The 13,849-nt window shown below is 38.7% G+C and overlaps 1 protein-coding gene across 6 annotated transcripts in view; it reads right to left on the bottom strand.

Moving 5' to 3' along the window:
* pkp4 (plakophilin 4) overlaps nt 1–13,849 on the bottom strand; it is a 108,928-nt gene that overhangs the window by 40,439 nt on the left and 54,640 nt on the right. For 2 of the 6 annotated variants that reach the window (XM_015378543.1, XM_015378541.1), the window contains exons 4-8: nt 10,784–10,818; nt 5,689–5,820; nt 4,263–4,456; nt 1,705–2,275; nt 842–868 (exon numbers count right to left, since the gene is read on the bottom strand). In XM_015378543.1, the coding sequence (XP_015234029.1) occupies nt 842–868; nt 1,705–2,275; nt 4,263–4,456; nt 5,689–5,820; nt 10,784–10,818 (959 nt within the window). The remainder of the gene's footprint in view (nt 1–841; nt 869–1,704; nt 2,276–4,262; nt 4,457–5,688; nt 5,821–10,783; nt 10,819–13,849) is intronic. The other 4 variants (XM_015378542.1, XM_015378546.1, XM_015378544.1 and 1 more) reach the window with 3 other exon arrangements.

The raw sequence follows: 13,849 nt of genomic DNA, 5'->3' as shown, positions 1-13,849 counted from the left end.
CGTCCCTCCCTCCCTCCCTCTCTCCATCCCTCCCTCCATTTATCCGTCAGTCTCTCCTTCTCTCCATCCCTCCCTCCATCCATCCATCCGTCCGTCCGTCCCTCCCTCCCTCCCTCTCTCCATCCCTCCCTCCATTTATCCGTCAGTCTCTCCTTCTCTCCATCCCTCCCTCCATTCATCCATCTGTCCCTTCATCCATCCCTCCCTCCCTCCCTCCATCCGTCCGTCCCTCCCTCCATTCATCCTTCCATCAGCCTCCCCTCCATTCATCCATCTGCCCGTCCATCCATCCCTCCCTCCATTTATCCGTCAGTCCCTCCCTCTCTCCATCCATCCGTTCCTCCATCCCTCCCTCCCTCCATCCATCTGTCCGTTCATCCATCCATCCATCCCTCCCTCCCTCCATCCATCCCTCCCTCACTCCCTCCCTCCATTTATCCATCAGTCCCTCCTTCTCTCCATCCCTCCATCCATTCATCCATCTCTCCATTCATCCATCCCTCCCTCCATCTATCCATCCCTCCCTCCCTCCATCCGTTCATCCATCCCTCCATCCATCCATCTCTCCCTCCATTCATCCATCTGTCTGTCCGTCCGTCCTTCCCTCCCTTGCTTCATCCATCCCTCCTTAATCTAACCAATACCAGCCCTGCGGTTCAGATTAAACACTGAGCGCAGATGTAGTCCAGCGGATTGCTGATATTAATAGTTACTGACATACACAGCATCCACTGAGGTTCACATCTAGACCGATCAGGGATGAAAGCACCAGTGGAAGCAAAGCTAACATTTAAACGAAGGACACATAAAAATGAGAAATGCATCAGAATAAAGATTTCACCTTTAATATCACCATCAATGAGGGCATCTGAGGAAATTCCAGGCAGCATGGGGTTGAGAAGGAAAAAAAAATTATTGGACAAAGATTTGATCTGATGAGAGGGAGCTTAGTTGAAAAAATAAATTCTATATTGTCATACCCTATAGTGTCATGGCATTATCTTTATGAGGATTGTATTTTAATAATCTTTCCTCACCATGCAACAGTACTAGGGAAGTTTGGATTATTTGAAAATGTTATGTAATAAACACTGTTTATCAGCTGAGCCTCTCTGAACATGAGATGCATCAGAATGTAAGCAGGTATTTTCCTGTTAGTTTGGCTCAAGCTAAGCCCGTGATATCATGTTTATCTGCCAGCTCTCATTTGTGCTCCAATCTCTTACAAGGATGACACGTACAAACCCGTTTGGACAAGCATGCTCTCTCCAAAATAACCTGATCTGTTCTTAGGAATTAATTACTCAAACACTCAACACAGACAGCTCTTCTTACGGTGATACAATACGGATTTCTTGTTAATGTGTACAAGGTAACCCAAACTTAAGCTTTAATTTTACTTTGATTCAAATCTTAAAAAGTAACCCTAAGCAGGACAATATTAACATTTACCCCCATTAAGACCGAGCTGCAGTCCCTCTAAGGCAGCACTGATGTAGACACGGAAGTGATTTTCTTAGAAAAAGGTCCTAATAATGTAAACAATCCACAACCACACACACACACACACAGTCTGTCATAAAGACATCTCTATGTCAATCAGCTTCACGTTATTCACCCCTAAACTCCTAACCAGTAATTTTCTCTTAAATATAAGTCAATGTTGGACTAAAATAGGCAGTGTGTGTGTAATCAGGGGCGCACCTGTGAGGCTGTCAGGTCGATTCATCCTCTCATAAATGTCGTAACTCTGAGGTCCATAGGGGTCAGTGTTGTGAAGCACAGAGCGAGGCAGAGTGGAGCTGTAGTGCTGGGGCACGGCGGTCATGCTAGCCCTGACTGGAGATGAAGAGTGAGTCGGTTGCTTTGTCAGCGGAGGGTTAACACCGTCCACCATCGTCAAGGGAGATCCCATGCGACCCGACGATGACCCTGCCGACATCTGATACGGCGAGGTGGTTCGGCTGGCGGAGCCGGAACGAGAGTTTGTGGAGCTGATGCGTCTCAGCCCTGCAGGGGAGTTTTTCTGGGGGGAGTAGGGTGAGCCGCCGATGCTGCAGCTGCGCTGCACAGAGGGCAAGGTTGTGAAGTGGATGTTGGAGATGGGTTTGGGTTCCGCTATGACCGGGGAGCCGTAGGCACTGCCAACAGGGGTACGCAGGGAGCCGCGGGAGGGGGAAATACTGCTGGCGTAGGCTGGCGAGTGAGAGCGAGAAGGCACTGAGCTAACCCTTCGCATAGCACGGCCAGGCAGAGCTGCTGTGACTGCTGGAACCTGTAGGTAATAAAGACAAAAAAATAAAAAATTGGAATATTTCTCCTTAGTTTAAAAGATGGTACGGAGAATATTAATGTATAGTGTTGAACCCTCTGACATACACCAACTTCTACGATGAGAATGACATTTTAAATAACACGGCGTTATATAAGCGGTTTCATCATGAGGGCATGACTTTACTGTAGGCCATGTTTACTTTATCATTCCACCCCCTCCAGAGTGTGACAGCACCATTTGGTTTCTCTGCAGTCACTGTATGCTACATTGTCTGAAGCATGAATACGATGAGCTGCTTAGTTCACTTTGCACCTTCAGTGCTCTAAGGCAACCTTTCAAAGCAGAAACCAAAAGTTTTGATGGACTGGTTATGAGATTCTAGACATGGAGTAAAAGTAGCACAGCTTCATGGTATTCATGGACATATTAGTCTAAAACAGAAAGCAACAATTATTTATACTGCTGAAAGGAAAACAGTATATTGATTATTACAGATTCGTTACATAATTTATTCTTTTCTTGACTCTGATTATATAATGAAGTAAAACAAACATCTAACTTGTACAAATGTTTAAGTAAATAATTTTCTGCTGCTGTGCTCTTTAGAGAGTAAAACAAGTAAACATTCTGCAGCTATAATCAGCTGGTTAATTGGTTCATGTACATGCTGGTCATTTGATTTTGGTTTTGAAATAGGAAATCAAAAATCAGAAAAACTACCAGATAAAATAAAAAAACAAAGGACAACAAAAAAAATGACCCCATTTTTGTTTTGAAACCCCAAAGAGTGAAACAAAAACAAAAAAAATTGACCTGTTTTGGACATTTGAGTAAAGCTTCCAGGGGGAAATACAGGGCATACAATTTGTCTTTTATTTATTTATTTTTTTTATTATAAAGGGAGTACAATGTAGGCTGCACATTGGAGCAGTTAGTAGCACTGCCGCCTTGAAGTAAGAAGGTTCAGATTCGATTCCCGGCCTGGGGTCTTTCTGCAAGGAGTTTGCATATTTTCCCTGCGCATGCCTGGGTTTTCTCTGGGTACTCCGGCTTCCTCCCACAGTCCAAAAAAATGACTTTTAAGTTAAATGGCTTCTCCAAATTCTCCTAATGTGAGCATGAATGGTTGTTTGTCCTGTTTGTCTCTGTGTTGCCCTGTGATGGACTGGCAACGCTGTCCAGGGTGTACCCCGCCTCTCAACCATTTACAGCTGGAGATAGGTACCAGCTGGGTTAAGAAAATGGATGGTCTGAAAATGGATGGATAGAGTACAATGTACGTTTTACGCATTGCTAGCTAATTCTCAATGAAATCCCCAAACTGGCAATATTAACCATAAATACAATAGTTCTAACTAAAATAAATGGTGCAAAGTCTCTCTATGCCAGTGTTACTACTGCATCCGTGTCACTACAAAAACAAAACAGAGAGGGGAGGGGGAAGCTGAATCAGGAGGAAAAAAAGTCTAAATTTGTTTTTTCATTTTTGTTTTTCATTTTGGAATTCAAAAAACAGACGGTATTTTTTTGCTACCGATTTGGGATCTGAAAATAAACAAAAATGGGTCCTTTTTTAAAATAATTTTATTTGGGGATAAGGAAACGGTTAGTTTTCCAATTTTGGATTTTTCCTTATGAAATCAAAATCCAGTGCCCAGTACATGGACCCGTTATTCCATTACATACCCCTTTTTCCCTGCCTCATTTTAAGGGATCTAAAATAATGTTTTTCTTGTTAAGGTCAAAGATGTAGATTTTTATCGGCCAGCTGACTGGCAGTTTTCAGCAGCGTGTGAAAAAATGGCGTTCACTTCTATTTAGATGGATGGCTCACTAAGGTACTTTATATAACATCTCAACATGTATTATTAGTTGTATCTGACCTTTGCCTTTTTGGTGCCATTCGTAATTTTTATATCCTATATAGAAGAAAGGTAATTAGATGTAACAAACAGCGTTAGGCTTCAGATACCCCTGATGTCATTACCTGCGATGAAGCTTGTCCCTCAGCCCTGGCATTCCTCATTAATGTGCTGGAGCCAGCTACAGGGAAGGACTGCTGCATCTTGAGGTCGGCCTTGGCCTGGCTCTGCCTGCTGAGGTAACCACTGCTGGCATCCTGATAGCCGCTGTCAGAGTAGGAGTTCATCTGAGCCGAGCCACACGAATTCCCCGCAGACCCTGAGAGAGAAGGTGACAGAAACAGACATAAATGAAATGTAGAGGAAGGAGATAGAAACGAGACACAAAAAAAAAACAAGTAAATACCATAAGAGGTTTCACAACAGCTATGACCTTTACCAGCATGGCTTTTCTAATGGCACAGCACGAAAACAACACCTCTAGCATCTCATGATTTATTGTGCTATAATTTAACCTTTCTAAAATATGCTGAGTGATCAAGTATTATCATCACTCAATACTGCATTAAAGACCAAACCATAACACCAAAGCTTGAGATTTGGAGGACTATGTGCAAAACAAAAAGCGGGCCTTTATTCATATGTAGCCTCTGCTTTAGCAAATGCTGTTATCCTCTGTTTGCAGAGCAGGTATAGCTGGTTAGGACTGTATTAGCATTCAGAAACAAAGACTCTAATTGTAAATGCTAAGAATTCAAATTGGGAATATTTTGAAAATCTGTTTACAGTGATGAATACTTTGATTATTTTATCAAACTTTCTTCCCAGAATCCAAAGTATAACAGAAGAATAATCAAAAAAATGTACGGACTGTAGAGACAAAAACTGTAGAGACATTTTAAGCCATGTTATACCCTGCAATGTTTTAATTGAAGCAGCACAATCCCTGGTTGGACAGTACAGCTAGTTCAATGAAATACTGAAGAATAACTCATTTCATATATAAATATTCTATAGAAAAAGAGCTCTTGTGAACCGAGAAATGGCCGTAGACCCCTTTCATACTGGTCCAAAACCCGTTTAAACGTGGGAACAATCTGATGTTAGTGGCAGTGGCAACGGCTCACTGACTCATGTGACCCGCGTTGAAATCGTACCAAAAAAACACTGTATTCACTGCCTCTTATCATGACTTTGGTTGTGATACAATAAACCTTTAAGTCTATATCACCAATCCCTAGTGAGTGCAGAAAAGGAGATCATGTGCAGCAACAGCAGGGTGATACATTTAATTTCCCATCATTCTGAATCTGTATCATTAAAAAAAAAAGAACAAGGGAAATAAGGCGACAGGACAAAAGTTTTGCTTCAAAGAGACCATGTAAAGGCTCTACTTAAACATTTGGACCAAGCTGACCTTGCCATTTAAAAAGACAAGAAAATATTTAATAAGAAAAATGCACTATTAATGTTTCAGGTCCATGCAGAGGGGGAAAAGAAAAGAAAAATGAACAGAAGACTGCAAAAGATAGGCAGAATGTAACAACAGACCCTCACTTTCATGAAGAGAGGACTGCTCCGGGGAGTACAGAGACACCTGCTCCGACTCGGTCCTGATCCGGTAGCTGGGCGACTGGGAGCTGTCAGTCACTCGAGACTTGGCGTCCCCTGAGGCCGAGGTATCTGAGGATGAAGCAGAGCAGAGTCAGACAAACAGAATGGCTCGGATAATTTATTATAGTCATTAAAGCAAACATTTTCAGCTGAGAGGAAACAATACAAACAACTGGTGATTTCTGCAACATTAGTTTCACCATTGTGAACTGCTACAGTAGTTTCGTTCAATTTTACTGCCTTACTCATTTAGGAATTTCAAATTGGGTACAAACATTCAGACTCCTCTAAAACTCGCCTCCATCTCCATATCTTTTTTATGGTCATTAAATCAGCTGCTGTACCAGACAGACACTGGAAGTGTTTATGTGCTCAATGTTTTCCCATCATCCCTGTATATTTAGGCATGAAAAGAATCAATGGATTTTTGAGGAATCACTGAAACGAAAGACAGAGGAGAACATCCAGTCAAACAAACGGTGTGTCTGCTATTTGTTCTTGGCTGTGTGAATGAAATCTGAATCATGCAAAGAAGTCATTAGTGATGCTTAAGCTGAACTCCTTAATAAAGCTGTTGACAGCATATAAAGATGGTCGACAGCTTGAAACTTTGCACTTTGCATACAGTCATCTATTTCCCTATTGACAGAAGGGATTAACCTATTAAAGCCCACCTAATTTTGGGTAATGCTCGCCTATTCTGCATACCTAAATGGAAAAATACCTGATGAACTGTAAGCCCAAATTAAAAGTGTGATACATAATTTGAAAGCTACCGCCTTCAAGTTTCTGAAAATATAAAAAAAAATGTGAAAATGAAAAATATGACTAAAACACAGCCTAAACTGACGGTGACTAAAGAAACATGACTCAGGGATTTTTTTTTTCTCATTCAAAATAATAGGTCTTTTTTTTTTCCAACAGCAGTAATAAAGACATGCTTGAGAATAGGCATGTCTCATTGTATTACATTTGTTCTACATCAGGTCAACCACAACTGCAGAAAATTTCAGACCTCGAGCTACAACCTCGAGCTGTTGTAATTTTTCATGCGTTCTGAGTTGTTAGTTGTAAACGCTTTAAAAACGGTCACCGCAATGGGGTGGATTTTAAGAGGTTAAACCAAGCCAGACTAAAAAAGGTTCTTCAACTGAAATGTCAGAATATACAATAGACATTTCTGCAGATAGAAAGTTAAATCCTGATTGACCTAAGAGTAGCAATCGTACCAATTTTTATCAAATATGGCAACCTTTACTTCTCTTACGCTCTCTTCTTCTAACCCAATAGGTTTTCTTTGGGATTTAGGTGAATAACTTCAATGTTAATTTCAAAACATGTTAGGGATCATTATCCTATCAAAGCACCCAGTTTGATTTAAAGGTATAGAGGAGGAATTTTACAAATTTAAACTTAAAAAACCACCGGACCTTAATAAAGAGGGCTTCTGACTAACTTTTTGCTCTGATTTTAGGTGGTGCCCTTAACTTTTTTCTTGGGTGCAACAGTTAAAAAGGTGTTTTTAACACAATTGTTTTTACAGACAAAATTAACTTATAAATGAGTATCAACCAATCTTTTAAACTAAAAAATATATATTAGGAGCACAATTCTACAAGAAATCAGCTTTCGCACACACAGTGTTTAAATGGCTTTGTAAAGGAGGTTTGATCTCTTCCTTTGAGTAGGGGTGAGTATTTGCATTGGTGTTGCGATATGATATGTGTAACAATATTTGAGCAACGATACGATATTATCACGATATTGCAATATATATTGCAATATTTTCCCCAACTATCAAAATTAAATGTATCGATAAAAAAGCAAGTGTTGAAAATGTTCATCAGAAGATATTGATCATTTAGTTATTTTGGTAACCATGTTGTTTGGGGTATGAGTTGGTCCATGTGTTCCACTGATTGCCTCAACTACAGATATGGCGCTGTGCTGCACAGCAAAAGGACACCACGGTTCTATCTGCCAGGGTGGCGGTAGAGAGGTAGCCTTTTCTCTCATTGTTTTAGGTAAAAACCTTTTTTTTTTTTTATCGATATTAGGAACCGAAAAATCCAAATTGTATTGGGAACCCGAAAATCACGACATAACGCATAATCGACTTTTTTCCCCACACCCCTGCTTTTGAGTAACAAAGTATTGGTGGATGGCAGAGGAATTATTTACATCAACATACATTATCATGAAACTAATTAACAAAATTATTAATATGATGATTTTTTTTTCTTTTTTATTGGAGCAGATTTTTGATGGCTGACCCTTCTGGTTAATGTTTCCCAGCCAAACTCACCAGGGTTTAGCACTCAACTCCCCAATGTGTGCTTCGCACTTTCCAATTTTTGTGAAACTGTCTGCACAGCTGGAGCATCCATTTACTCAACATAAAATAACCCTACCAGCTTTCTAAAAAACAAATATAATAAATTCTTCACTTGGGCATTCCTAACCAATGGTGGTTAGCTACAGAGGGCTCATACACATTACATCACTCAGGAACTATGTGCTGAAGTATACTCTCTTGCCTTCAGTCTAAGCAGCATTTTACAGGAGAGAAAACTTTTTTTCAACACACCTACCCACGGTTCAGTCACAGAGACTTTTCTCCCCTTTTTTAGGCTTAGGTTTGACCTAAGATTATTTTCAGTCACACCTTGGAGAAACTAGGCCAGACTTTAGAGTCCTGATAAATGTCTTCTTTTTTTTTTTTTTATAGGTCCATGAAGCCGCTCACTCCAACAAGGTATCCAGGACATTTGGAAGAGTAACAACCTCACAGCCAACTCCATATCTTTATGTTTGTGAAGATTGGACAAAAAAAGCCTTATTGAGGCAGGTGAAGCTGAGATCTAAGGGTTACACTTAGATCTAACTCCTACACTAAGCTTTAGAGACTAATGTACCGCACCATCTTACTCACTGGGCATATTTTCAAAGCCTGCATGTATTTTTACATGTCTTTACCAGGAGTGCCAATATAAATATATGGTAAACACTGTGTCTTGACCATGTTTATTTAAGATGAAGCCAAATGGAGCAGAAGAGGAACAGGAAGAGGGACAGACGGTTACCACAGAGGGGGCCTAAAAGCATTGTCAGAATCTGAAGTTAATGTATGTCAGGGGATTTAGGTTTCCATTTCAGGACTTCCAAATTTAACAGCTTCCTGTTTATATATTTCATTCCTGAAAGAAGCAAAGGGTGTGCTGTTGGAAGATGTCATTTAATATATCTACTTATCAACAAGTACATCCTGATCTTTTTTAAGTTGTAAAATGTTCTAAAGTCCATAATGCTGTAAAACTAGTGGGCATTATAATCAGATTTATTAGATATTTTGTCATTTGAACAGAAATGCTTATTTAAAGAGATATAAATCAATCAACATAACTTAAATATAACTAAAAACTAAAAGTGATGGGATCTCAGAGAACCCGTTAAATAACAGCCAAGGATCTAGAAAAATAAAAGTAAGTTCACTAGTATTAAACATTAGATTCTTTTTTTTTGTAATTTATCATAAAATAACAGATTGTCAAAGTTTGATGTGATGAATTTTATTACTTCTAGGTATTGCATAATCTGTGCATATCCCAATGATTAGAGTTTTTGTTCACCAGCTTTTCCCTTCATTTCATAACTAATCGGTTGAGAATTTTTGTACAATTAGGTTTTATTTTAATAATTTTAGGCTTTTACAAATTTCAAATTAAGTATTGTGTGTGGGGGAGGGGGGTTATGCTTAAATCATACGAATTCAGGACTTATATATCTTTTAAAGATAAGCAATACTTTTCTAGATATTTAAATGTTTTCCTTTTGTTCAGTTTTGTGCTGTCACCTCCGAAAGTCATGGGTTTGATTCCAGCTAGATATGACTCTTAACCCAAAGTTGGCCAGTTCTGCATCATTATTTTATCAAAAACACTTTTTAATAACTTGATACTGCCTTATATACATTATAAATCCCATCATTGTACAATTTTGTTGCTATTCCTTATAAAAAAGTGTTGTTTCTGGCAAAAAAAAAAAAGAGGCCCCAATAATTTATTCATATGCCAGTGCAATGACCACTGCAGAGCCTGACACAGATGCAAAGCTTGATTCTGTGCTTGTTTTCCTCTGCTCTCAGTGGACATTAGGTGTGGCTGCATTGACATAACCAGAGGCAAGAAGACTTTCTGCAGTATCACTTCTGTCACAGGAGGAGCATCCACTGGCTCATGGAATCAGCCGGAAGCAGAGAGAGGGACTCTAAACCTCCCAGCTAAATCTAAAGTACTAAAATCTGAAAGTACATCTACACCTGTATCTGTCATTTATCATCTGCATCATGATTATCACTCATAAGTAACACAATCATGAGTAATTCTAATTTATCCGGCATGCTGTTCTAACACTGATGAAATGTTTGTAGTGAGGAAATGGAAAGCAGACAGCAAATGTAGTATTAATATTCCCACTGCATATGTACAACAATAACCCCCCACAGGCTCCTCTGACAGAATCGACAATCAAGGATTAATGACTACAACAAAACTCTGCTTTGTGCTATGTAATTAATAGGCCATTAAAGACATTAGTGGATGTAATTTTCAATATGTGTTCTCTGCAAAAGATATGATAAAATTGAGGAAAATCTTTCCACAACGTATTACTGATTGTTTTCTTTAGAGCAAAAACAGCTTCAATATCTATAAAAGCAAGAACAGGCTTGGGGCTGTCAACCGCTCAGCTGAAAAACTGAGCATTAGTAAAACATGACAGATATGCAATCCACATATCACACTAACAATGTAAACAATGTCTTATTTAGAACAGAGCTACAGAGCAGATGTGCGTTAATATCAGTAAGTTATAGAACACCGACTCAAGTTAAGAATTCATTTTTCCCTTATTCTTATTATGGCTCCGTCACAGATTGTAATGTTACAATTGAATTAATAATCTGAAACTGAGGTGGGATTTTAAACCCTTTCTAAAACAGTCGTGGTTCATGGTGTAGTCATAGCCAACATACCTGCATTTCTCCATGGTAGGGATTTGTCAGATGAGCTGTAGAGGAGAAACAGGGAAGACAAAAAGTGAATAAATACATTTATGCCCCCCCAAAAAATGGATATCATGTATTATCATGACCATCTTATATCCATGATAAATTATAGATAAAAGATGGTCATTTTCAAAAAAACATTTATTGAAATAATCGTCAACTAATTTAGTAATCGAATAATCATAAACTGGATTATAGGGACACTAAAACATGTCTTTATCCAAGAGATAAACCCACTTAGAGCAGTAATTATAACAAAATCGTAATACAAATATATAAACTTTTGCATTAAACTTTTTTGTCGGTCAATATGTTTTATTCAGAATTCCTCAAGTAAAAAAGTTTTAGATTCAATTGGTTTAGATTCTGTGAAAAAAAATCATCTAGAAGGAACCTTTTTCTATCAGATTATTAATAAATAAAAGAAAATCAACCAATTTATTGATGAAAAAAATAATCATTAGTTGCAACCCTATTCTGCTTTTTTTGTTCCCAATTGTTTTGTTTTACAAATGCTTTTGCTTTTTATACTGCTTTTATTTTTCTTCTATTTTATCATCTAATTTATGTAAAGCACGTTGAATGTACTGAATTGCACTATACAAATAAAATTGCCTTGCATTGGAATGGAAACCTTTTTTGTAACTATTGTATTTTCTTCCGGGGTCACTTTTCTTGGCCCCATTTAATAAATCAACGAAGCCATCATCAAGTGTCCCTGCAGCTTGGTGCTGGTTTTACTATGAACTGTCCCTGCATACTGTGATCTTTGGTCTTATTCTTTTTCTTCAATAATATTATCTTACAAACCTCTGAATCCTTTATAGAAAAGCTGCATTTATGCTGAGATCAAATAACACCCAACACTGCTGCACTTACTAAGTAGATGAGTTCAAACGGCAGTTAGTTGCATTTGTCTAAGGGCATTACAGTAAAATTGGGAGCATATAAAAGCACACAAGACTTTTAAAAACAAAAAAGAACTGCACACAATGCTTCATCTTAGTCTGTCAGATAGAGCAAATGTAATTTATTCAATGTAACAAGAAGAAGCCAGGCATGATACCAGATTATAAACCATCTGATCATACTAATAAAATCTCTTTCTGACCAACACAATGTTGAATTGCTAGTCGTTAACCCAGAGGGCACGTAGTAGACCTTAGAGCAGTGTAATAGTTATTTCTGCTGATCATTAATATCAAGCATCGAATGCTGCTGGTGCTGGTATCTGTTCTTACGTCCTACAAGGTGACACCAGATGAGAATTAGTAATAGAAGCTCTTAGCATTTTAATGAGGATGCTGCCAATTAAAGAAAGTAAGTTGGGAAAGCTGAGGTCCACTGAAGCGCAGCAGATGGATAATAGAATAGCTAAGATTATTATTATCACTATGGCGATGTGTCTGCATGCTGAAAGTTCACTACAGACGTAGACGGGCACTGCTGTTAAAAGGAAAACTCTCAGAACAGAGTTTTGCTGTATTATAAACACATAATTTCCCATAAAACACGCCCCCCCCTCCCTTTATACACATATGCAGATGCAAACAACAATAAAAGACTCTAGAATCGCAGTTCAGAAGCTATTCAGTTTATTATGGATTTAATCCTCTACAGTGTTTGTGGAGAAAGTCTCATTGTCAGTCTAAAGAAACAGCTCTGGGTTAATTGTTTTTTTACTCTACTCTTCCATCTTTACTTTTGCGTCAACATCACTGCACCCTCACTGGTGTGGAATAGGTATAACAGGTCTGCAGCCCCTCTGGCTTTGTCCAGTTTAATTACACTTAAACACATGAAATTATTCATCATAGCCTTCAAGACTACATTCAAAAAAAGTTGAATAAAGTATCTGCACAGAAAATCTTTAGTGTAAATAATGAAACAGGCTGAAGCTGGGGGAGCCTTAACAGGCCTTGTAACACTAAAGCCTCACCAGTTGGTGTTGTGTTAAAGAGAGTAAAATGCAGTTGGTGTAAAATCTACAATTAATTCAATAGCTTCTAAAGCAGAACGTCATGTGTAAAGTCTGCCAATGTTGTTATAGTGTGGGTGCACGCCTGTTAACCCTTTATAGGGCACTCAGTGAAATAGTTTGAAAATCAGAATTTCAAGCCAATAGTGTTACTGGAATCCATGACAAGACTTAGACAGATTTTTCATTTTGTTTACACAAGAGTAAAACATAAAGAAATTTCGTTTGGAACAGCTCTCTGGACCATTTCATCTTTTTTTTAAATGCAGCCTTGAAAAAAGCGGCATATTAAAAATGAACAAATCGAAACTGTAGAGAGGAGCCGTTCTTGGCCGCTGCTTTGGAGCGCCGCCATGGCAAAGTTTTGCATTTGCGAAGACCTTATAACCTTTGTAACATAAAAAAAAAAGGCATATTTCAATGGCAAAAATTTATGTCAGTGTAATAACAAGAGACCCCAACTTGCCCAAATATATTTTAAAAAAATTACAAAGATGTATAGCCATGTAGCAGTATCTTTACTGAATGGCTGGATATAAATCTTGATTTATATATAAATTGTGATCAAAAACAGTAACTTGCCCTATAAAGGTGGTGAGCCTGCATTGGCAAACATGGCAGTTTGTAGCGGGGTATGAGGACAGGGTTATAATGACGGAGACAATGCGGGGAATGGCTGCAAACTTCCACTCTGGGAGCAAATTTCAAATGATCCAACAAAGAAGCTTGTTGGTATATTGGCCTCTGGATGAGGCCTATGTGCCCCGTCTCCTCTGCTGTTATCCTGCTGAGCTCTTTCAGCCGCTCATTGTGACCACTAGCTTTAAAACTGAGCTCTATTCAGGTACAAATATTCTGTAATTAGCATTTCATTTATCCCGCTCTAGTTTTAACAAAAGACCGGGTAACTGGTGCTGCAGGTTTTTCATAGGATCCTATGGTCTGAGAGTAAACACCAGCCATTACATCTGGGTGAATGTGATTTTAAAAGCTGAACTCTAAAATCACATTCACCCAGATGTAATGGCTGGTGTTTACTCTCAGACCATAGGATC

This window comes from Cyprinodon variegatus, unplaced genomic scaffold, assembly GCF_000732505.1.
Source record: "Cyprinodon variegatus isolate N-32 unplaced genomic scaffold, C_variegatus-1.0 Scaffold174, whole genome shotgun sequence".
Classification (NCBI taxonomy): Eukaryota; Metazoa; Chordata; class Actinopteri; order Cyprinodontiformes; family Cyprinodontidae; genus Cyprinodon; species Cyprinodon variegatus.
This window is presented reverse-complemented; position numbering and strand designations above follow the sequence as displayed.